Below are 22726 nucleotides of genomic sequence, written 5' to 3' on the forward strand. Positions count from 1 at the left end.
CATAAACATGCCTTCCCGTGTAGAAGATTAAACCTGCACTAGCGCTGTTAACGCCAGCCACCCTTCAGCTGCACAGCTGTTGTGTCTGAGAGTCTGAGAGCCGAGAGTTCAGACCTCACTAGCAGTAAGAACAGGAGTGGAGACGGCAGGGAGCTGCTCTTTAAGCTTAATTACATACCAGTGATTACACTGGGACTATTGACCATATGACTAATAGCCCAGAGCCCAGAGTTACACACAAGCAATTAAAGAGACATCTCATATCTGCTCTAACCAGTACACCACCAGCAAAGCTACACAAACCACCTGCTGAACAACAACACACTCATCTAGGCATGCTGCTGCTGCTGATGATGATGATGCTGCTGCTGATGATGCTGCTGATGCTGCTGATGATGCTGCTGCTCATGATGCTGATGATGATGCTGATGATGCTGCTGCTGATGATGCTGCTGATGATGCTGCTGTTGCTGCTGCTGATGCTGCTGCTGCTCCTGATGCTGCTGCTCATGATGCTGCTGCTGCTGCTGATGCCGATGATGCTGCTAATGCTGCTGCTGCTGCTGCTGCTGATGATGATGATGCTGCTGCTCATGATGCTGATGCTGCTGCTGCTGCTGATGCCGATGATGCTGCTGCTGATGCCGATTATGCTGCTGTGGATGATGATGATGATGCCAATGCTGCTGATGATGCCAATGCTGCTGCTGATGCTGCTGCTCATGATGCTGATGATGCTGCTGCTGCTGATGATGCTGATGCTGATGCTGATGATGCTGCTGATGCTGATGATGCTGATGCTGCTGATGCTGCTGCTAATGCCGATGATGCTGATGATGCTGATGCTGATGCTGCTGATGATGCTGATGATGCTACTGCTGTTGATGCCGATGATGCTGCTGCTGTTGCTGCTGCTGCTGCTGATGATGATGATGCTGCTGCTGATGATGATGATGCTGCTGCTGATGATGGCGATTATGCTGCTGCTGCTGTTGCTGATGATGATGATGCCAATGCTGCTGATGATGCCAATGCTGCTGATGATGCCAATGCTGCTGATGATGCTAATGATGCTGATGATGCTGCTTCTCATAATGCTGATGATGCTGCTGCTCATGATGCTGATGCTGATGATGCTGCTGCTGATGATGATGCTGCTGCTGATGATGCTGCTGATGATGATGCTGCTGATGATGATGCTGATGCTGCCGATGATGCTGATGATGCCGATGCTGCTGATTATGCTGATGCTGCTGATTATGCTGATGATGCTACTGCTGTTGATGCAGATGCTGCTCATGATGCTGATGATGCTACTGCTGTTGATGCAGATGCTGCTGACGATGCCGATGATGCTGATGATGATGATGCTGCTGATGATGATGATGCTGATGCTGATGCGGATGATGCTGATGATGCTGATGCTGATGCTGATGCTGCAGATTATGCTGATGATGCTACTGCTGTTGATGCAGATGCTGCTCATGATGCTGATGATGCTACTGCTGTTGATGCAGATGCTGCTCATGATGCTGATGATGCTACTGCTGTTGATGCAGATGCTGCTGACGATGCCGATGATGCTGATGATGATGCCGATGATGCCGATGATGCTGCTGCTGCTGATGATGCTGCTTCTCATGATGCTGATGCTGATGCTGATGATGCTGATGCTGATGCTGATGAGATGTGCAGGGGTGGAACCTGAACTCTCTCACTGTATTTAAGTGTTGCTTTAGAAGATGTGTATTCATGGAACCCTAAACATAATCACTTTAGCTTTAGGGTAAAGTTAGGATTAGGTTAAGGTTAGAATTAGGGTTAGAGTTAGGATGTAGGGTTGATGTAAGGGTAAGGTTAGAGTTAGGTTTAGGGTTATGGTTGTGGTTGGGATTATGGTTAGGATTAGGGTTTTGTTTAGGGTTAAGGTTAGGGTTTGGATTAGAGTTAGTATTAGGGTTGATTTAAGGGTAAGATTAAGGTTAGGGTTAAGGTTAGGGTTAGATTGAAGGTTTAGGTTAAAGTTGGGGTTTAGGGGGTGGGATTCAGGGTTGATTTAAGGGTAAAGTTAAGGTTGGGGTTAGGTTTAGGGTTAAGGTTAAGATTAGGGTTTGGATTAGGGCTAGCTGTAGGGTTACATTTAATAGACAGTCGTTTACACTCATCTTAGAGTTCAGTTGTATCTGATACAGATTCAGGTGAATGTCAGTTGAATGTCAGGTCAGCGTATATGAGTACTATGGAGCATCCAAGTAAACCCTAGTACACATTTCTAAACCTGACATGCGGTGTGAATGGGCCTTAACCGAGAGTGAGGATAATGAATCAGGGAGCTGGGGTGTGGAGTGTGTTTGGACTGTTTGGAGTCTCTCCCAGCAGAACTGAAGGAACAGCAGAGACAAAAGCTCTGAAAGAAAGGGATTAAGTTGGGTAAGCCGGTGTTACTAAACTGTTAAATCTGAAATTTCCCTCTGCCTCTGAGGCGGGACAGGAGCAGGGGGGGGGTGACGTCCCGCCTGCTTTATTGCTCATTAAGAAGATTCCTGTGCTCTTATTAAGCGCACAATGTGACATTCATAAAGCTGTGGTTGTTTACGTCAATTATTTGACACCCCAATTCTCCAAACACCGCTCATACACTGAGAGCGAAACCCCTGTGGTTCGATTTCACTGACAGTGGAAACACATTTACAGCTCTAAGCTCTTTATTATATAATATCAGACCCCAGTTTAAACTAAACATCTGTAATAACTGTGTAGTTACATATTAACAGTCCCTGTAATAACAGTGATACCAGTGTATTTACTGCTAGGTGGTTGCTAAAGTGTTGATATGGTATACACAATATGAACAAAAGTATTGGGACACGTGCTTAAAAACAGCTGATCCTGCTTCTGTTGGAGTAACTGTCTCTACTGTCCAGAGAAGAAGACTTTCTACTAGATTTTGGAGGAGGAGCATTGCTGTGAGGATTTGATTGCATTCAGCAACAAGAGAGTTAGTGAGGTCAGGATGTTGGATGATGAACACCACCCCGCCTCATCATCCTCAACACCCCTAAAGTACTGGATGGAGCTCCTCCACCATCACTCCAGAGAACACAGCTCTTCCACTGCTCCACAGCTCCTCAATGCTGGGGGTCTTTACACCCCTCTAGCCCACACCTGGTATTAGGCTCCAGAAAGTTCTATTCTATAGATGGTTGCTAGGCAGTTGCTAGCCCATGCTATGCTATTGTGTGTCAGTTGGTCACTAAGTTGCTGCCATGTGGTTGCTGTGGTAACCTATGTTTTTGGTTACTAATGTATTTATATTATAGTGAGGGTGCAAAAACTTTACAAATCCATTCATTGCTAGGTGGTTGCTATGGTGTTGTTAAGTGGCTGCAAGGTGGTTGCTATGATGTTGAAGGTGGTTGCCATAGTGCTACCCCCATGCTATGGATTTGCTAGGTGGTTGCTATGGATTTGCTAGGTGCTATGGTTTTTTGAAGAGGTTGCTAGATGGTTGCCATGATGTCGCTAGATAGTTTCTATGGTTTTGCTAAGTGACTGAAAGGTGGCTGCTATGAGGTTGATAATGGTTATAATTTTCTTCCTAGATGGTTGCTATGGTGTTTCTGGATGATTACTATAGTGTTGACAAGTGGCTGCTTGGTGGTTGGCATGGTGTTGGTGGATGGTCGCTATGGATTTGCTAGGTGCTAAATATTGTCTTCCTAGATGATTGCTATGGTTTCGAAGTGGCTACTAGGTGGTTGGCATGGTGTTGCCAGATGGTCGCTATGGTGTTGCTATGGGATTGCTGTAAGGATGCTACAGTAGTGCTAGGTGTTTGCTATTATAGCCTAATGTAAGTCACACATTTATAAAAGCGATAATTCACCTCTACTGCTGTTTTTACATCAGAACGGCCAGTTCTCACACTGCCCACAGCAAACGCAGCCTAACCCATCATGCTTTTAGTCTTCTGCACGAGACTTAGTCTAAGCGTACAGTCCTAACACTCCTAACGTTCTGTGACGGGCTAACGGCTAACACAGCCCAGCATTATTAAACTCACACTCTCTGAGTTTAAGTCCTTCCAGACCCCTGACTGTGCCTTTAATCATCTGCTAACAATATCAGACTAAAGCAGACATGCTCAGTCTTATCTCGGCGTTAGCCACGCTGGGGGACGCCTCCTTTAATTCTCCACACCGGCGTTCCACAGCTCAGTGCAATTAAACACACACGGCGAGAGAATGTCAGCGCCGCGGCGGAGAAGAGCGACACTGAGTGTTCGTATTTGTTTAGCTGCTGATTTAAAGGACTGAAATCAGATCGGCCTCCTCCTCACACGCTCACACACACTCCTACGTACACACACACACACACACACACACAGACACACACACATTCTCAGTGGGTGTATTGTGCTGTTATCTGTGGAAATGACCCCCCAGTGTCTTTAGAGAGGCACTGAACTACAAACATGCCTTTAACTCTTCTTATTGATCCTATTTGACTTGTAAATTCTGCCCTGTGACCCGCCCGGCTGAGTGGGAGGAGAACTCACATCCGCTGCTTTTTTACCGCTTTCAGAACTTCTCACAAGTTTTATTAGCTTTTGCTGGAAAAATACAGGCCTTCAGTCCATGGTGTACATGGGTCATGGGCAGAAATATTGGCATCCCTGCACTAAATCTGCACATAATGCTCATAATTAAAAATGCTAGTTAATTAATTCAACCTACAATTAAACTGTTTCAGCAAGGTTTGGTTAAAGGCCGGGTCAGAGGCCTCAGTACCAGGTCTAGACGCCTCAGTGCCGGGTCAGAGCCCTCAGTGCCGGGTCTAGGCGCCTCAGTGCCAGGTCAGAGCCCTCAGCGCTGGGTCAGAGCCCTCAGTACCAGGTCTAGGCGCCTCAGCGCCGGGTCAGAGCCCTCAGCGCTGGGTCAGAGCCCTCAGCGCTGGGTCAGAGCCCTCAGTACCGGGTCTAGACGCCTCAGTGCCGGGTCAGAGCCCTCAGTACCAGGTCTAGGCGCCTCAGTGCTGGGTCAGAGCCCTCAGCGCTGGGTCAGAGCCCTCAGCGCTGGGTCAGAGCCTTCAGTACCAGGTCTAGACGCCTCAGTGCCGGGTCAGAGCCCTCAGTACCAGGTCTAGGCGCCTCAGTGCCAGGTCAGAGCCCTCAGCGCTGGGTCAGAGCCCTCAGCGCTGGGTCAGAGCCCTCAGTACCAGGTCTAGGCGCCTCAGCACCGGGTCAGAGCCCTCAGTGCCAGGTCAGAGCCCTCAGAGCCGGGTCTAGGCGCATCAGCGCCAAGTTAAATGTAGAAACACGATGCTGTGTCTGTTTGCTAGCTATGGTGTTCAGGGTGCTCGTTAATGTCGCTAATGTTGCTAATGTCCACAGGGACAAAGTGGGAGGGGCTAAACCTGCTGAATTGATGTTTTCTCCTCTGGAATAAAGTGCTGGTCGGTAGCCTGTCCAGACAGAGATGTGATGTGCTAGTGAGTTAGAGATAAAGAGACGCTCGGCTCCTTCTCTGCATTGCTAAACTCCTCCCAGGAGAAGTCCTAGCGTATCTCTCTGATATACTCCGCTGCCTGAACACCGCTGCTTTCCACACTGAACGCATTCACAGCGGGAAATAGCCTGATGCACTTCCGCCAAAACTATCTAGTAGTTGGAGACACTTCCAGACATGCTACCTGCCCTCTTGTTGGAGGGAAGCTGAGAGCTAGCGCTCAGTTAAACGGTGCAGGCAGAGGTTCGATAGTGCCACTGTTCAGAGCCGGAACTGTGCTAAACGTCTATTGTTAGCAGTTTATGACCTAAATGACCCTTCCTCAGTCTTATATGAGGGTTTTAAAAGGTGGAGCAGTGTGTGTTTAAAAGAATGCTGCCACTTTTCAGCTCTTACACACAGAGAGAGATAGAGAGAGAGAGAGAGAGACAGAGAGAGAGAGAGACAGAGAGAGAGAGAGAGAGAGAGAGAGAGAGAGAGAGAGAGAGAGGCTGACAGAGAGAGAGAGAGAGAGAGGCTGACAGAGAGAGAGAGAGAGAGAGAGAGGCTGACAGAGAGAGAGAGAGAGAGAGAGAGAGAGAGAGAGAGAGAGACCGACAGAGAGAGAGAGAGAGAGAGAGAGAGAGAGAGAGAGAGAGAGAGAGACCGACAGAGAGAGAGAGAGAGAGACCGACAGAGAGAGAGAGAGAGAGAGAGAGAGAGAGAGAGAGAGGTCCAGAAAAGGCTGCAGTCGCTCTAAATGGAAAGTTCTCAAACAGATCAGAGAGTCTCTCACTGATCTGATCTAATGGAGAAACATCAGATCAGATCAGTCCATGTGCCCAATTACCACAAACACAGTGGATCTACTAAAGAGTAGCTGCTGTTCGGACACCCAGGGGAAGTTCGTTCCACCACTTCGGTGCAGGACAGTAAAAAGTCTGGACGCTCGTCTTCCGTGGATCTTAAAGGATGGCGGGTCGAGCCGAGCCGTACTTGAAGCTGGAAGGGCTCTTGGTGCAGATCGGCTTTTGACCATCGCCATCAAGTACGGAGGGGCTGGCTGGTCCAGTCTTGGCTTTGTAGGCCAGAGTCAGGGGTCTGAATCTGATGCTGGAACTTTTATGTCCCAGAGTTAATAAAATATATTATTACTAAATATTTAATTAATTAAATATTTATTGCACCAACAAAATAATTCAGTCAACAGTCATCAATACTTTGGTTCTTTGGCCTCATCCACAACCCGGACTTTCAAACCTCTCTGCTATGCAAAACAATTATGAAAAATGATCAGTTCATAACAATACACAATGTGTTTTTATATTCTAACTTAAAAAGACAGTAAAAATATAATTCCAGCAGCAGCAGCAGCTCACCTGATTTACCATCATTAAGCCCTGGTTTACCACCAAACCAGGTGTTGATCTGAGGAGAACTCTAAATAACACTAGACTCCATGAGGAGAACTTTGGAGATGTTCTAATGATGAACACAGTGATGGAGAACCTCCACCACTTTCTGCAGGAGTGTTATTATTAGTGTTTATTCTAATATCAGTGATTTACTGAGGAGAAAAACACTTACTGACCAGATCAGCAGCTCTACACTCTAGTATCCTAAAGTCCTAAAACATTGCACTGTTTATGTAGAGTTTTTTTTTATTGTTATTTATTTATTATCTGTTTGTATATTTTTTTCTTGGTTTGTACAGAAGGTTGATGGTTGATGGTTGATGGATTTATGACTCATCATGATCAAATCTAAGAGTTAAAAACTATGAACATTTAGAGTAAAGCTGAAGGAGCCTCAGACTTGATTAGAGGTGACATCAGACTCCCTCGACATCAGACTCCATACACAGTCCATTGTAATGTGTGTGTATCTGGTTTTGCTGGCTTAAAGGGCAGAGCTAAATCTGAGTTTTGAGCTGAAATGTCTCATTTTCGAGCCAACAAGTCAGCGATACCATTTCCAGTTCTTTCTATCTCCATTTCCCTCCCTCTCTCTCTCTCTCTCTCTCTCTCTCTCACTTCTAGCGAGGTTTCAGGTACAGAACAGGTGACAGGACTGACATTCTGACTGGAACGGTGGGCCATCCATATTTAGCACAATTATTTCCTCTCTTTCTCGGTGTCCTCAGTGTGTGTAGTCCTCCCGCTACCACTTTATCTCTCCCCATCATTAACATTTTATTCTTATCTTGGCGTGTGACAGGGATCAGCTTTAATAATGCAGGCACTTACAAAGGTGACAGTGTTTGCTGACTGCTCAAAAGGACGAGCCGGGGAACTTTTCTCACCCCTTTAAAAAGCGCCTGTCAAACTTTCCGCCCGTCCGTCCGCATTGGCACTCATTAACTGCACAGTCCAGACACAAAAGGGCCTATAGACCCTCCTCCCATCCCACTGCTTTTCATCAGGATTGCTGCTTTATAGCAGTTTCTAATATTAGAAAGATCTGATTTGAATTTAATCACGTTCTACAGCTCTTTACAATAGCGACATACACAGCACTGTGCTCCAGATAACGGTCAGAAATGACTGACACTGCAGCCGTCTCCACCAAAAATACTGATTATTACAGGAGCTGATTTCTGTTCTCGGACACTGCCGGGGTGCACACGCCTTCACACTCCTCTTCACACTTCCTGTTTAATCATTTCTGACTCTGAAACAAGAGGAAACTGTGGGAAAGTGAAGAAACTGTAAACTTTCAACCCTTCCACATCCGTGTCTGTAAGCAGAACAGGAAATTTATGAGGAAATATTGGGTGTACAGCCCTGTTTTATATAGTTGTCATATATTTGTAGGTTTTTGACAGTAAAAAACAAGATGAAATACTTGAAATCTATATTTATACTTATATTTACATACACACATATATATATATATATATATATATATATATATATATATATATATATATATAAGTAATAAGTGTGTAACAGAAATTTCACTGTGCAAAACTCTTATATTATGATATAATATTATAATAACTGTCTGAACCTTAATGTTTATAATGGCCCTTAAGAACCGCCTACTTTGACAGGTAAGGGCCACAACTGACATGCAAAATAACGAACCACAGGCTGGTGTTTTAGTGTGCCAAAGGCCAGAGTGTGAAGGTAGGAGCTGAATCTGCAGGTGTATGGAAGCATACGGTCATACTGGTCTACCAGCAGTGGCAAAAATCCCAGTCAACAGGAAATCGTCCTCAGAATTGTGGGCATGGAGTGTCAAAACTGACGGACAGAAACTGCTTTCAGGCAAGAACTGCTTCTAGAGGTCAGCACAGGTCACAAGCCATGAAACCCGACTCAAATCCCTGTCCATCAGTTTAGTCTTTTGGCTAACTTTCTGTAGACTTCCTGTAGACTGGGATTTTTGGACCAATAGAAATGCTCCACAATGCAAAAAGCAGGAAATAATCATTTTACCTTGACTTCCATTGATGTTATAAAGGCATTTTTCCTTTTTTGAGTTTTCGAGTTTTAAACTCTCAAACAACATAAGTTACATATTATTTCTACAGCAGTTACTGATTAATAGCTCTTAAATTTAAACCTCAGAAATAAAGCCAGGGTTCAAGGGGTTAATAGTGTTTTCTCCAGATGTCAGAGGCATCCATCCAGACTGCATTCACACTCAGCCTGACCTGCTGACAGCACTGCTGCTCTGGAGCTGTAGGTGATAACCCCCAGCTTCATTAAGAAGACAGCGCAGAATGTGACTTCACTTCTGTGGAGGCGAGTTTGTTAAACCTGCTTCAGATCATTTCAGGTAGACGAACTCTGGATGCTCTTCTCTTCGAGTTCACAGACTAACCGCGGCCTAACTGCGGAACCTTCTGGAACCTACATGACCCCAGGAGATCGAGATCATTCTATAGTAAATAAACCGTGAGAAAATAAGAACAATGACTCTGTGATTTTCTACACTTGAGGAGCCGCGAACGAAAAAACAAGGATGGGACTTCAGGGCTCAGCATGAACTGAGTGAGCTTTTTGTTCCACTTAAAAATAGCCCACTAACCACAGGGGCTCGGCTTTCTACCCCGAACCAGCGCCCTTCCTGCACAGCCTTACAAAACTTCTTTAGAGACCTAAAGGGCTTTCTTTAAGCTTATTTTATGCAAACAAAGAAATCTTGCATTGCCCATAAAGGAGTAAGAAAGCTCGGGGTCTGTGGACGAATTATAGTTCATTAAACTTTCAAAAAATAGAAAAACATAAATAAATAAATAAACAAACAAACAAGCGCCGAGTTCGGAAATCTCTTAAATACGTACTTATACTTATACTGTATGAGACACTGTGTGACCCCCCATTCCCTATAATCATAAACACCACTTACAGTTTACATTTACAGCATTCGGCTGAGGCTCCTGATACATCATCACACAAAAACCCTGTATCTCCATTACTGCTGTTTGTCACTTTTATCCATAATGTGAATCTGGTTGTTCTTTATTTTGTATCAGAATTTCAAGCTGAATGGACCAATAGAAATGAGAATAGAAATCTTTTTGCACTGACTTCCATTGAAAGTTAAGTTGTGAAGTTTCCACTGTAGAGGTTTTTCTGAATGGTGCTACAGAGGTAGGAGACTGTAGAGTTGGGTTCGAGAGTCTCTATTGGTGTAGAGTGGTGTGCTTACCTGGCCAGGGAGTTGAACCCTAGCCTGCCACAGTGAGGGAGGTTTTGTTACTCATTACACAAAACCATCAGCGTACAAATAACGGCATTATCAGGACAAAAGCACAATGTGTCCAGAAGAGCCACTGAGCCATTTTAAAATTCATCAATTTCCCAATATTATTTATAATATATATTATTTGAATTTATTTCGCTTATTATTCAATATACATTTTATTACTAATATCTTATTCTACTGCTCCATGTGATCGACGGTTATCAAAGCACCTACATTTACATTTAAGGCCTTTAGCAGACGCTCTTCTCCAGTGCTGTTTGTATAGATCCAAAGAAACCTCTAAGCTTACGTACTGCTGAACACACGTCAACATGGAGACCAGAATACTTCACACTACACTTCGCACAAGTTTTTCTCCGAAGACTTGGGTTTTACGTCTGCGTTTGAAGTACAACCACTTCACAGCTGGTTGTACTGTGTATGACTGCATATGTGAGAAATAAACTTTCATTTGTAATTAATTAAATAATTAAACAATATATATTTCACTGTGCAAAACTCTTATATAAAGATATTATAATAACTGTCTGAACATTAATGTTTATCATGGCCCTTAAGAACCACCTACTTTGACAGGAAAAGGCCACAACTGACATGCAAAATAACCAACCACAGGCTGGTGTTTTAGTGTGCCAAAGGCCAGAGTGTGAAGGTAGGAGCTGAATCTGCAGGTGTATGGAAGCATACGGTCATACTGGTCTACCAGCAGTGGCAAAAATCCCAGTCTACAGGAAATCGTCCTCAGAATTGTGGGCATGGAGTGTGAAAACTGACGGACAGAAACTGCTTTCAGGCAAGAACTGCATCTAGAGGTCAGCACAGGTCCTTCACCATCAGCTGGTTATACTGTGTATGACTGCGTATGCGAGAAATAAACTTTCATTCGATTTGGTTTGAGGTAATTAATGAAATAATTTTACATAAATGGCGGAAAACATAAAATGGAGCTACGAGAGTTTCTGTTTAATGAGATTTAAGTCAGCCAAATGCCAGAAAAGTAAACTGTAAATGTTGTTTATTTCTATAGATTAAAATTCTGAAACCACAATCAGGTCTGTACGAGATTTCCAAATGTAGCATTAGTTTATTTATTTATTTATTTATTTACTGATAAAATAATGATCTTGACTATTATATTATAGTATATTCACAAATCCCAACCTTCCTTACTTTTGTCCTGTCTTTTACTAATTACTGATTGTGTAAAGTTGCTTTGTGACGACAACAACAGTTGTAAAAAGCTCTACAAATACATTTGACTTGACGTGACTACTGAAGCAGTGCAGTAAAATACTCTTAAACAAAATACATTACACACAAGTATGAGGATTTTGAAGGAAGCGGTGTTTCAGGGTAGAAAGCAGAGCCTCTGTGACTACTGGACCATTATGAAGTGTATCAGAGAACCTCACACTGTAAATACTGAGCCCTGAAGACTAACCTTCTGAGCTTTTAATGGAAGTCAATGTAAAAGGAATTTAGGCCAGGTCATTTTGGAGCATTTCTATTGGTCCACATTTATCATGAATTTTTGATTCAGTACAAATAACAACAGCCAGATTGACATTATGGAGAAAAGTGATAAACAGTAAAAAATAAATAAAATAAAATAAAAAAGTACACGTTTTTAAAACTCAAACATATAATATCTAATATAATCACTTAATTAATAAACTATAAAGTACTGAAGTACTGTAACTGTGTCCTGGTTAACAGAAATGAGGACAGCTGGATGAAGCAGGAGAGGAACTGGTGGATAAAGTAAAGTATAGCAGAGGATTATGGGAGTGTGTGTTATTTTTATACATGCTCTCTCTCTCACACACACTGAGAGGAGTCAAAGCGCAGTGAAAAACAGCACAAACTTCAGCTGACAAACAGCAGAGCATTAAAATAACACACTGCACAGAAAACACGGCCAGCGGTCTCCGCTCGCTCCTCCGGAGGACAGTCCGACTCGTGTATCTGCTCTTATTATAGGATTAGAATAACCAGCAGATTGTGGATCTTCACAATTACACCCGTGAAAAGACGCCTTCTCCCATATTCTTATTATTTCTAATGAATGGCCTCATTAATTTTAATGAATGCACTCAATATCTGCCGTGTTTATGACCTCTGACCCCATGTAAAAATGTCATCTTTGTTCCATTGTGCTGACCACCCGTTACAGACCCACCAGGGAAGGTCAAGAAAATGTCAGTGGCATCTGAAGAACGTGCGAACAGCATGTGATGAAATGATTCCTGCTACTTTACAGAGCAACAAAATAGATTCTCATTTTTAGTTAAAATTTTAATGCAGAAATTTGTACCGGGGCTATTAAACAACCTCCATGATGTGACTGATCTGTCCACACACTCCCTTCATGCTGAAGTTATAAGGAGTGTACTGCCCAGACTGTAATATCGGGCAGCCAATCAGAGCAGATCTCTTGATTGTCTTGATTGGAAGGCTTGTTTCTTTTGTGTCACACGTTCGTTTGTTTTTTTTAGTTGAGGGTTGGTTTGGGTTGAGGGGTTGGGTTGAGGGTTGAGGGGTTGGGTTGAGGGGTTGGGTTGAGGGTTGAGGGGTTGGGTTGAGGATTTGGGTTGAGGGTTTGGGTTGAGGGGTTGGGTTGAGGGGTTGGGTTGAGGGTTGAGGGTTGAGGGTTTGGGTTGAGGGTTTGGGTTGAGGGTTTGGGTTGAGGGTTGAGGGGTTGGGTTGAGGGGTTGGGTTGTAGGTTTGGGTTGAGGGTTTGGGTTGAGGGTTGAGGGGTTGGGTTGAGGGTTGAGGGGTTGGGTTGAGGGTTTGGGTTGGGTTGTAGGTTCAGGTTGAGGGTTTGGGTTGAGGGTTTGGGTTGAGGGTTTGGGTTGAGGGTTGAGGGGTTGGGTTGAGGGTTGAGGGGTTGGGTTGAGGGGTTGGGTTGAGGGTTGAGGGGTTGGGTTGAGGATTTGGGTTGAGGGTTGAGGGGTTGGGTTGAGGATTTGGGTTGAGGGTTTGGGTTGAGGGGTTGGGTTGAGGGGTTGGGTTGAGGGGTTGGGTTGAGGGTTGAGGGTTGAGGGTTTGGGTTGAGGGTTTGGGTTGAGGGTTTGGGTTGAGGGTTGAGGGGTTGGGTTGAGGGGTTGGGTTGTAGGTTTGGGTTGTAGGTTTGGGTTGAGGGTTTGGGTTGAGGGTTGAGGGGTTGGGTTGAGGGTTGAGGGGTTGGGTTGAGGGTTTAGGTTGAGGGGTTGGGTTGAGGGTTTGGGTTGAGGGTTGAGGGGTTGGGTTGTAGGTTCAGGTTGAGGGTTTGGGTTGAGGGTTTGGGTTGAGGGTTTGGGTTGAGGGTTGAGGGGTTGGGTTGAGGGGTTGGGTTGAGGGTTGAGGGTTTGGGTTGAGGGTGAGGGTTGAGGGTTGAGGGGTTGGGTTGAGGGTTTAGGTTGAGGGTTTAGGTTGAAGGTTTAGGTTGAGGGTTAAGGGGTTGGGTTGAGGGTTTAGGTTAAGGGGTTTAGGTTGAGGGTTTAGGTTGAGGGTTGAGGGGTTGGGTTGAGGGGTATTAATGCTAAAGTTCTAAGAAAGTTTGAATGTGTCACAACAGATCTCATTTACATACACATGTCAATTTTAAAGGTACAGTCTGTTTAATTCTAAAGGATAAGCAGTGAGTGACTAGATCAGAAGGTACACAATCAGGCCTTTTAGAGAGGGAAACAGCTCCACGTGGTTTGAGGAGAGTGTCGTGAGGTAACCCTGTGGTCAGCACTGTGCTAACTGGTGGGGATAAGTTCCATAGCTCTGTTTTGCTGGACTGTTCCTTCAGCAGTTAAAGGCCTTTATCCCACTTAAAGATAACTCCGTCTGCTCTTAACCTCAAAGCTAAAGCGCTGCGTCCTTCCTCAAGGACGAGGGATCTGTTTTTGAGGGGAACAGAGGCGGTCAGCTGGTGTTTGAATTTAAAAGCGGTGCTTTCTGGTACACAGTAATATTGAATCAATGTAATAGAAGCAACTCTAAAGATCCATAAACGTGTCCAAAAGTATCCAGACAGCACTTCTAATTCGTCATTACAGCTGCTTTAAGGTCACCTGTTTTAGAGAATGATCCAGAAACTGAAAGAGTTTAAAACAGTTAGCCGTAAGATCACTACTCTCCAGGAGTAAAATGTCTACAAGAAAGATTAATAATCTTTTAATATTCATAACAATATTAAAAAACAATAATAAAAATATTCTATTTTATCCTTCGCTGAGACATTCAGATGCAGTGTAGTGAAGTAAAAAAAAACAAAAAAGAATAGTTGATTTACTGAACAGATTTAAGATGATTTACCTAAGATACATTTTTTGCACAGGGTTTAGATTATTCTAGAATATTTACCTTATTTGCAAAAGTTTGGGCATCCTGGTCATATTACAAGTTTAAATTAGTTACATCCTCTACAGAGAAACACTTCTGCACATTTTAATACACACATGTATTCATATTTATTTCATATTTATTTCGTTTCTTGTAGAGGTTTTATTTACTTGCTTACACTCAGAATATCAACTACACACATACTTTTTAACAAGTGTACAAAACTGTCACATTTATAAAAAAAAATATATATATATATATATACAGTGAGTCCAAGAAGTATTTGATCCCTTGCTGATTTTCTTCGTTGGCCCACTAATAAAGACATGATCATTCTATACTTTTAATGGTAGATGTATTCTTACATGGAGAGACAGAATATTAAAAAGAAAATCCAGAAAATAAATCTAAGGAATATATATTAATTGATTTGTATTTCATGGAGTGAAATAAGTATTTGATCCCTTAGTATTCATTAGCAGTTCTGGCTTTTACAGACCAGTTAGACACTCCCAATCAACTTGTTACCTGACCTGAAGCCACCTGTTCTCACTAATCACTTGTGTGAAAAACACCTGTCCACAGAATCCGACAGATCACACAGATTTCAAGTCTCCAACATGGGTAAAACCAAAGAGCTGTCACAGGACCTCAGAGTCAGAATTGTTGACCTTCACAAAGCTGGAATGGGCTACAAAAAGATTAGTAAGGTGTTGGATGTGAAAGTAACAACTATTGGTGCAATTATCAGAAAGTTTAAAGAGTATAACATGACAATCAACAGACCTCGGCCCGGTGCTCCAAAGAAGATTTCGCCTCGTGGGGTGGCAATGATGCTGAGAACAGTCAGAAATCGTCCTGCAACCACTCGGCAGGAGTTAGCAAATGACCTGAAGGCAGCTGGGACCACAGTTTGCAAGGAAACAATTGGCAACACTTTGCGCAACAATGGATTCACATCCTGCAGTGCCCGAAAGGTACCCCTGCTGAAGAGAGCACATGTGGAGGCGCGCCTCAAGTATGCCAATGATCATTTGAAAGATGAACCAAGTTATTGGGAGAAGGTTTTGTGGTCAGACGAGACCAAAATTGAACTTTTTGGCCTCAACTCCACCCGCCATGTGTGGAGGAAGAAAAATGCTGCCTATGACCCCAAGAACACTGTGCCCACCGTCAAGCATGGAGGTGGAAGCATAATGTTTTGGGGGTGTTTCTCTGCCAAGGGTACAGGGCTACTTCACCGCATCACTGGGAAGATGGATGGAGCCATGTACCGCACAATCCTGAGGGACAACCTCCTCCCCTCTGCCAGGGATCTGAAAATGGGCCGTGGTTGGGTCTTCCAACATGATAACGACCCTAAACATACAGCAAAGGCAACAAAGGATTGGCTCAAGAAAAATCACATTAAGGTCATGGAGTGGCCCAGCCAGTCGCCAGACCTCAATCCGATCGAAAATCTATGGAGGGAGCTGAAGGTCAGAGTTGCCAAGCGACAGCCCACCAACCTTCATGATTTAGAGAGGATCTGCAAAGGAGAGTGGGCCAAAATTCCCCCTGGTGTGTTTGCTAAACTTGTGGTTAACTACAACAAACGTCTCACCGCTGTGCTTGCAAACAAAGGCTTTGCCACTAAGTATTGAGTGTGTTTGGCAAGAGGGATCAAATACTTATTTTCCTCATTGAAATACAAATTAATTAAAATATATTCTTTAAAATTATATTCTGGATTTTTGTCTTGATATTCTGTCTCTCCATGTTAGAATATATCTACCATTAAAAGTGCAGAAGGATAGTGTCTTTATTAGTGGGCAAACAAAGAAAATCAGCAAGGGATCAAATACTTCTTGGACTCACTGTATATCAATATCATGCATGCATTATATATATATTACATGTATATTTTGATATTTTGATAGATGTGATACAGATTTGTACACTGGTTAAAAAGTACATGTGTGGTTGATGTTCTGAGTGTAAGCAAGTAAATAGAAAAAAAAAAAAAAAAAAAAAAAAAAAAAAAATATATATATATATATATATATATATATATATATATATATATATATATATATATATATATATACACACACACACACACACACACATACACATACACACACACACACACATATATATATATATATATATATATATATAATATTACACTTCAACATCTTAATCTTGAAAGATTTGAATATGTTACAACTAGTTATACTATTTTCATATTATTTCCATCTTGTATCTCCAGGAATGTTGAACTTTCCAGGAAAAGCAAAACCATCTTTAAATGTAATAAGATTGTCAACAACATATTTCCTTACTGTCTTACAACATCCCATTAGATGATTGATTACATGTACAGTATTGAATGTATATGTGAGATATTTTACACACTGCTGCACATTATAAATCACAATGATTGTGCGGTGTGTATTAATTATATTATATGTTTATTTACTGAATTTAGTTTAACATATTTTATTAAGCTCTCCTGTAGAAGACTTGTTCACTTGTTCACTTATTTACTTATTTAAGAACATCAATAATATGTGTCATTTGAACAGGGGTGCCCAAACTTCTGCAGACAACTGTACCTGACAGATATTTGGCAGATTACAAAAATATATATAATAAGGTATAATCTTAATATTAAACTATTATATATAAAAGATAATATCATTGCTGCAAAAGCTTTTATCTCTTTAAAAACAGAAGCCAAAAACATCTTTAGCTTTAAAAGTAACAGGATTACTAATATTTTAAGATACTAATCTTAAAATATTTATAATTAGTAATGTTACATATTGCCTCTGTATCAGATGTTAGATCATATCTACAGCCCTGACGTTATATAAAATAACTCTCTAAGTTTCATTTCCTCGTCAAGCTCATTCTGTAAGCTGCAGTGAACACGAGCGTCTGCCGGATGTATAAATATCAGTGTGCTGTAAGGTAATGACCACTCAGTGACCAGCTGCACCGCCTCAGAATAACAGCAGACAGGTTTTAATTAGTGCTGAATTCAGGGATTCACTGGAGCTGTGCTGTAGATCTGCAGCGGTGGAAGACGCCCAGGGTCAAAGGGCCACTACACACCTCTCCACTGCTCCCGTTTATTTATAGGCAGCACGGGCTGTATGTGTCCGAGGCAAGTGCTACGAGACGCAAGATACACGTACACAGCTGCACGCACCGGTGTGTGTGTGTGTGAGTGTGTGTGTGTAAATCACACTGGGAGTTAAACTGGGAGGCAGTATCTGAACCCAAATTGTAGGTATTCAATGCTGTTTTAATGTTTAAACTGTATATTGGTGCGTTCTGTTTTTGCTATACAAAAACCTTGTATCTCCTGTTGTGTTCATCTAGATGTTCTGCAGTTTTGTGAGGTCACAGGTACTCCGTTTACTCTGTTTGTGTAAGCAACGCTGCACAGTAGAACAGTGCACCAGCCTCATACCTCTACTCTGAGAGTCATCCTGGTCTTCCAGATCTCATCTAGGCCTTCACAGTGTCCCTGAGCGGTCATGTCTTAATAACAGTCCACACTGTGGAACCTGCAAGCTGAAAAGGCCTAGGCTATCTTCTTATAGCCCTTTTCTGCCGTGTGAGCTTTGACTGCTTTGCTTCAGATCGTTATACAGTTTCTTGGAGGAGCTTGTGGTTGATACAAGGTTTCAAGCATCAGGGAACTAATAAAGCTTGTGAATGACGGTTGGTGACATGCTTTAGGCCTGATTTGCTAATCCAGGTCAGAGAGCTTCTTAAAACACATCCAAGACCATCTACAAGGCATAGGGCACAAGGTTGAGGGGTTTCTAATAAAGTGGCCAGTGAGTGGAAGCACAAGGTAGGGGCTTCTAATAAAGTGGCCAGAGAGTGGAAGCACAAGGTAGGGTGTTTCTAATAAAGTGGCCAGTGAGTGGAAGCACAAGATATGGGTTTCTAATAAAGTGGCCAGTGAGTGGAGAGTAGAAGGTAGGTGTTTCTAATAAAGTGGCCAGTGAGTGGAAGCATAAGGTAGGGGTTTCTAATAAAGTGGCCAGTGAGTAGAAGCACAAGGTAGGGGTTTCTAATAAAGTGGCCAGTGAGTGGAAGAAGCACAAGGTAGCTGTTTCCACTGGAGTGTGTGTTGCACATGTACTTTCTGTATAATCCAGTGTTTTTCCGTTACCTCTTGTCTCCAGGCCTCTTCCACAGGATTCTCCCGCTCCAATCATCCCCTGCCGGACAGAATCTGGCACCAGTGTGCACGGATGCCATTTGTGTGTTCTCCACCTGGGAGAAAACAGGCAGGTTCACAGCAGCCGTTTGTGTCGCTTGAAGAACATCTGAACTGTTGCCAACAGCTAAACTGCTAATACCTTGTTTTACACTGCAGGTGTTTAGCATGCAAATAGAAAGAGCCCAAAATGTTTATGCGACATTAAAACGTGTAAATATTCACACAGTCCAACAGGAGCACAGAGGAAGCAGCCTAGTGTTTCTAATTACGGCTCCGGCTGCTTAAAAATTAATTAGCACTCCTGTTAGATATTACTGGCTGGATGATAACGAAGGTAAGACTGTATTCCGTTCGGAGCGCTGGGATGTGCCGCGCTGCCGGAATAAACCCTATACAGCTGAGGGAGGCGGGGATGGGGGTGGGCGAGGGGTATAGGGTGCTGAGGTAAGCAGGTAAGGTGTGTTTGAAGGTGACCTGTAGGTGGGACAAACAGGCAGGGCTTCACACTCTCGCTCCTCAAACAGCGTGTCTGGGCACTCCTGACCACCACCGGACGATCTCTGCACGATGGTCCTGTAGCGGGACTGTGTGGGTATGGTGGAGTTGGCTAGTGGAGAGAAAGACACACACACACACACACACACTATAGATTAACTGAGTGATAGACTGACAGACAGACATATAGACAGTCAGACGGCAAGCTAGCTAGATGGAATGACAGACAGACAGCTAAATAGATAGACATAAGCTAGCTAGGTAGACAGTTAGCAAGCTAGCTAGATAGATAGACAGACATGCAGTAAGCTAGCTAAACAGACAGACAAATACACAGACAGACAGGTAGACAACTAGACAGACAGACAGATAGATAGGTAGATGTACAGTTAGACAGACAGACTTATGGACAGACAACAAGCTAGCTAGATAGACAGACAGGCAGCAAGCTAGCTAGACAGACAGGCAGCAAGCTAGCTAGACAGACAGGTAGACAACTAGACAGACAGACAGATAGATTGGTAGATATACAGTTGGACAGACAATATGCTAGCTAGATAGACAGACAGACAAATAGACAGACAGACAGATAGGTAGATATACAGTTAGACAGACAGACAGACAGACAACAAGCTAGTTAGATTGACAGACAGACAAAAAGACTGACAGACAGATAGACAGACATATAGACAGACAGCAAGCTAGCTAGACAGACAGACAAATAGACAGACAGACAGGTAGACAACTAGACAGATAAACAGACACAGACAGACAACAAGCTAGATAGACAGACAGACAGATAGATTGGTAGATATACAGTTAGACAGACAATACGTTAGCTAGATAGACAGACAGATAGATTGGTAGATATACAGTTAGACAGACAATACGTTAGCTAGATAGACAGACAGACAGATAGATTGGTAGATATACAGTTAGACAGACAATACGCTAGCTAGATAGACAGACAGGCATACTGAAGACAAATAATATCTAATATCTGAAACTGTGAGTAAAGAAACAGTGATGGAAACAGTACATCAGGCCGGCCGGCGGCTGCTGATCTAGAACACTGTGGGTCAGCAGAGAATGGACGGGGGTCAGAAGGTCACTGGTGTCGCCTGTAGGACCAACCTTTCCAACCTACAGAAGTTCACACTAGTTTCCACGAGCCTTAAACAGTGCAGTGCTTTTACAGACGTGTGACTCCAGACAGTCATTAGTGGGAGTGTAAGTGAATATCACACACACATGTCTGCAGCGCTCCAGATGAGATAATGAGCAGAGTAACACTGTGTTTAATTAAAGCAGCACTAAGATAATTGCACACTATTATTAACCAGTACGGCACCTGTGCAGCACAGCCGAGCAGCATCCAGTCTGAAGGAAGGTCAATATCTCCCCGGCTGTAGGTCGACCCACTGCATGAATTAATGATGGGCTGACGCTCAGTGTGTGTGTAAGCGCGATGGCGTGACTCCTGCGGTGGAGCCGCCTGGTGCTCTTTGGGTTTGGACCCTAAATTGACGGAATGGCTTCATTTGGCAGCTGCTGTAGGCCTCATTACACATCTCTAATTACTGAAGAATGAAAACGCTGAGACTGAGAGCGCCGTCACGTCAGCCAGGGAGTAAAGAACAGCTATTTACAGACCCAACATCGGCTATTTCTAAACACTGAGCGCTCGTCTGATTCCCCAGAGCGCTGCTTTCTCTGTTCTCAGCCATTAAAAATCTATTTCTTTCATGACTGTCTTTTATCAGACTCATTAAAATCAAATTTCAGGGTTTTATCTGAGAATAGATGCATCACTGGGGGGGGGGGCAGTGGGGGGTGGTCTGGTAATCAAATCACTTTAAATGAATGCTGTAGGACGTAGTGTAGGACAGTCTTGAAGAAAAGGGTTCTTTAAGGGTTCTTTAAGGGTTCTTTATTAAAGAAAAAAGAGTTCTGTGATGGATATGAGCTTCTTTACCTCAGTGACTGTTCAAAGCAGTTATTTACAGAACCTTGCTTCAGAACTACTAAATAAAAGCTTGTCTAGTCTAGAAGTACTGCCAATAGAATAGGACTCTCTGGAGCAGACCAACATCATGACCCTATTGGCTCCATGCTGCCTAATGCCAGGCGTGGGCTAGAGGGGTATAAAGCCCCCCAGCATTGAGGAGCTGTGGAGCAGTGGAAGAACTGTGTTCTCTGGAATGATGGTGGTGGAGCTCCATCCAGTACTTTTGAATGGGATGAGTTGCGGAGGTGGGGATGATGAGGTGTGGTGGTGATCATCCTGACCAACATCCTGACCTCACTAATGCTCTCATCACTGAATGCAATCAAATCCTCACAGCAATGCCCCACCTCTAAAATCTAGTAGAAAGTCTTCTTCTCTGGACAGTAGAGACAGTTACTCCAACAGAAGCAGGATCGACCCATTTTAATGTCCTTGATTTCAGAAGAATCAAAGAATGAGCAGGTGTCCCAATACTTTTGTCCACATACTATACAAGCTTGTTCTTCTATGGTATCGCCTTTATTTTTAAGAGAGTGCGTGATGATACAGGCATGCAGTGTGCACCATGCTAATTGATGGACAATGAGCTTCCAGTACTGGTTAGCTACATTAGCCTCGCAGCTCCAGCGCTCAAACTGGAGGAGTAAACTTCGGGGCTGATGTGGGGAAAGGGCAGAAAATGTGTGAATTTGATTTTTTTGCTGAGCGGCTGCTCTAAGCTCCGCGGCCTGCTGAGCAGAAGCCTCGCATTCGGGAAAACTGCAGGAGTGTGTGATGACACACCACAGCGTCTTAGTGCATGAGCCTCACACATAACAATCTAATCTCTAACGCTGCACCGCATTCATTACTCACGCACAGGCGGTCTCCATGGAGGCATCACATTTCCATTTTTTTAATAACAAACTCTATAACTTTAATCTCTCCGTTCTTCAGAGAATAACAGCAAATCAGTCCATTAGGGGGGAGCTGCTGAGTGGAAATGCTGTTGGGCAGTTTTGTTTAAAGTCAGCAGGGGGTCAGGGGCTATTATTTATTTATTTATTTATTTCAAAATATATATTCCAGTTCAATCTCATTTATCATTATTTTTTTACAACAGCGCATTTTCTGATGCCATGGACAGCGCATCGTTTCTAAAAAGTGAAGCCACCACAGGTCTAGCGCCTCTGCTGGCTGGTTGCAGTAGGATGTGCAGCTCCGCCCATCCCTGTATATTTCAACCTGCCCATCTTCCTCCTCTCAACTGTCTCTCCCTCTCCAGTGTCTCCCAATCCAATTTCAGCAGTTAGTTCTCCTTGTGCTGATATCGGCCCATATTTTATTACCCCCCAGAAATCAGTTTTTAACTCTGCTCTATTGCAAGAAGGCGGGGCTACACTTAAGAATTAAGTGATTGACAGCTGTGGCTAGAAGAGCCGGCCGGCAAAACCTGACCTGCAATCCAGCGGTCAGGCAGCTAGATAGTGAACAGTAGTGTAG

At 43.4% G+C, this 22726-nt stretch overlaps 1 protein-coding gene across 3 annotated transcripts in view; it reads right to left on the reverse strand.

Annotated features, from left to right (window-relative positions):
• Nucleotides 1-22726, reverse strand: part of thsd7ba (thrombospondin, type I, domain containing 7Ba) — a 364279-nt gene that overhangs the window by 81591 nt on the left and 259962 nt on the right. For all 3 annotated transcript variants that reach the window (XM_072685348.1, XM_072685346.1, XM_072685347.1), the window contains exons 13-14: nucleotides 19216-19348; nucleotides 18691-18794 (exon numbers count right to left, since the gene is read on the reverse strand). In XM_072685348.1, coding sequence (XP_072541449.1) covers nucleotides 18691-18794; nucleotides 19216-19348 — 237 coding nt within the window. The remainder of the gene's footprint in view (nucleotides 1-18690; nucleotides 18795-19215; nucleotides 19349-22726) is intronic.

This window comes from Salminus brasiliensis, chromosome 8 (genome assembly GCF_030463535.1).
Source record: "Salminus brasiliensis chromosome 8, fSalBra1.hap2, whole genome shotgun sequence".
Taxonomy (NCBI): Eukaryota; Metazoa; Chordata; class Actinopteri; order Characiformes; family Bryconidae; genus Salminus; species Salminus brasiliensis.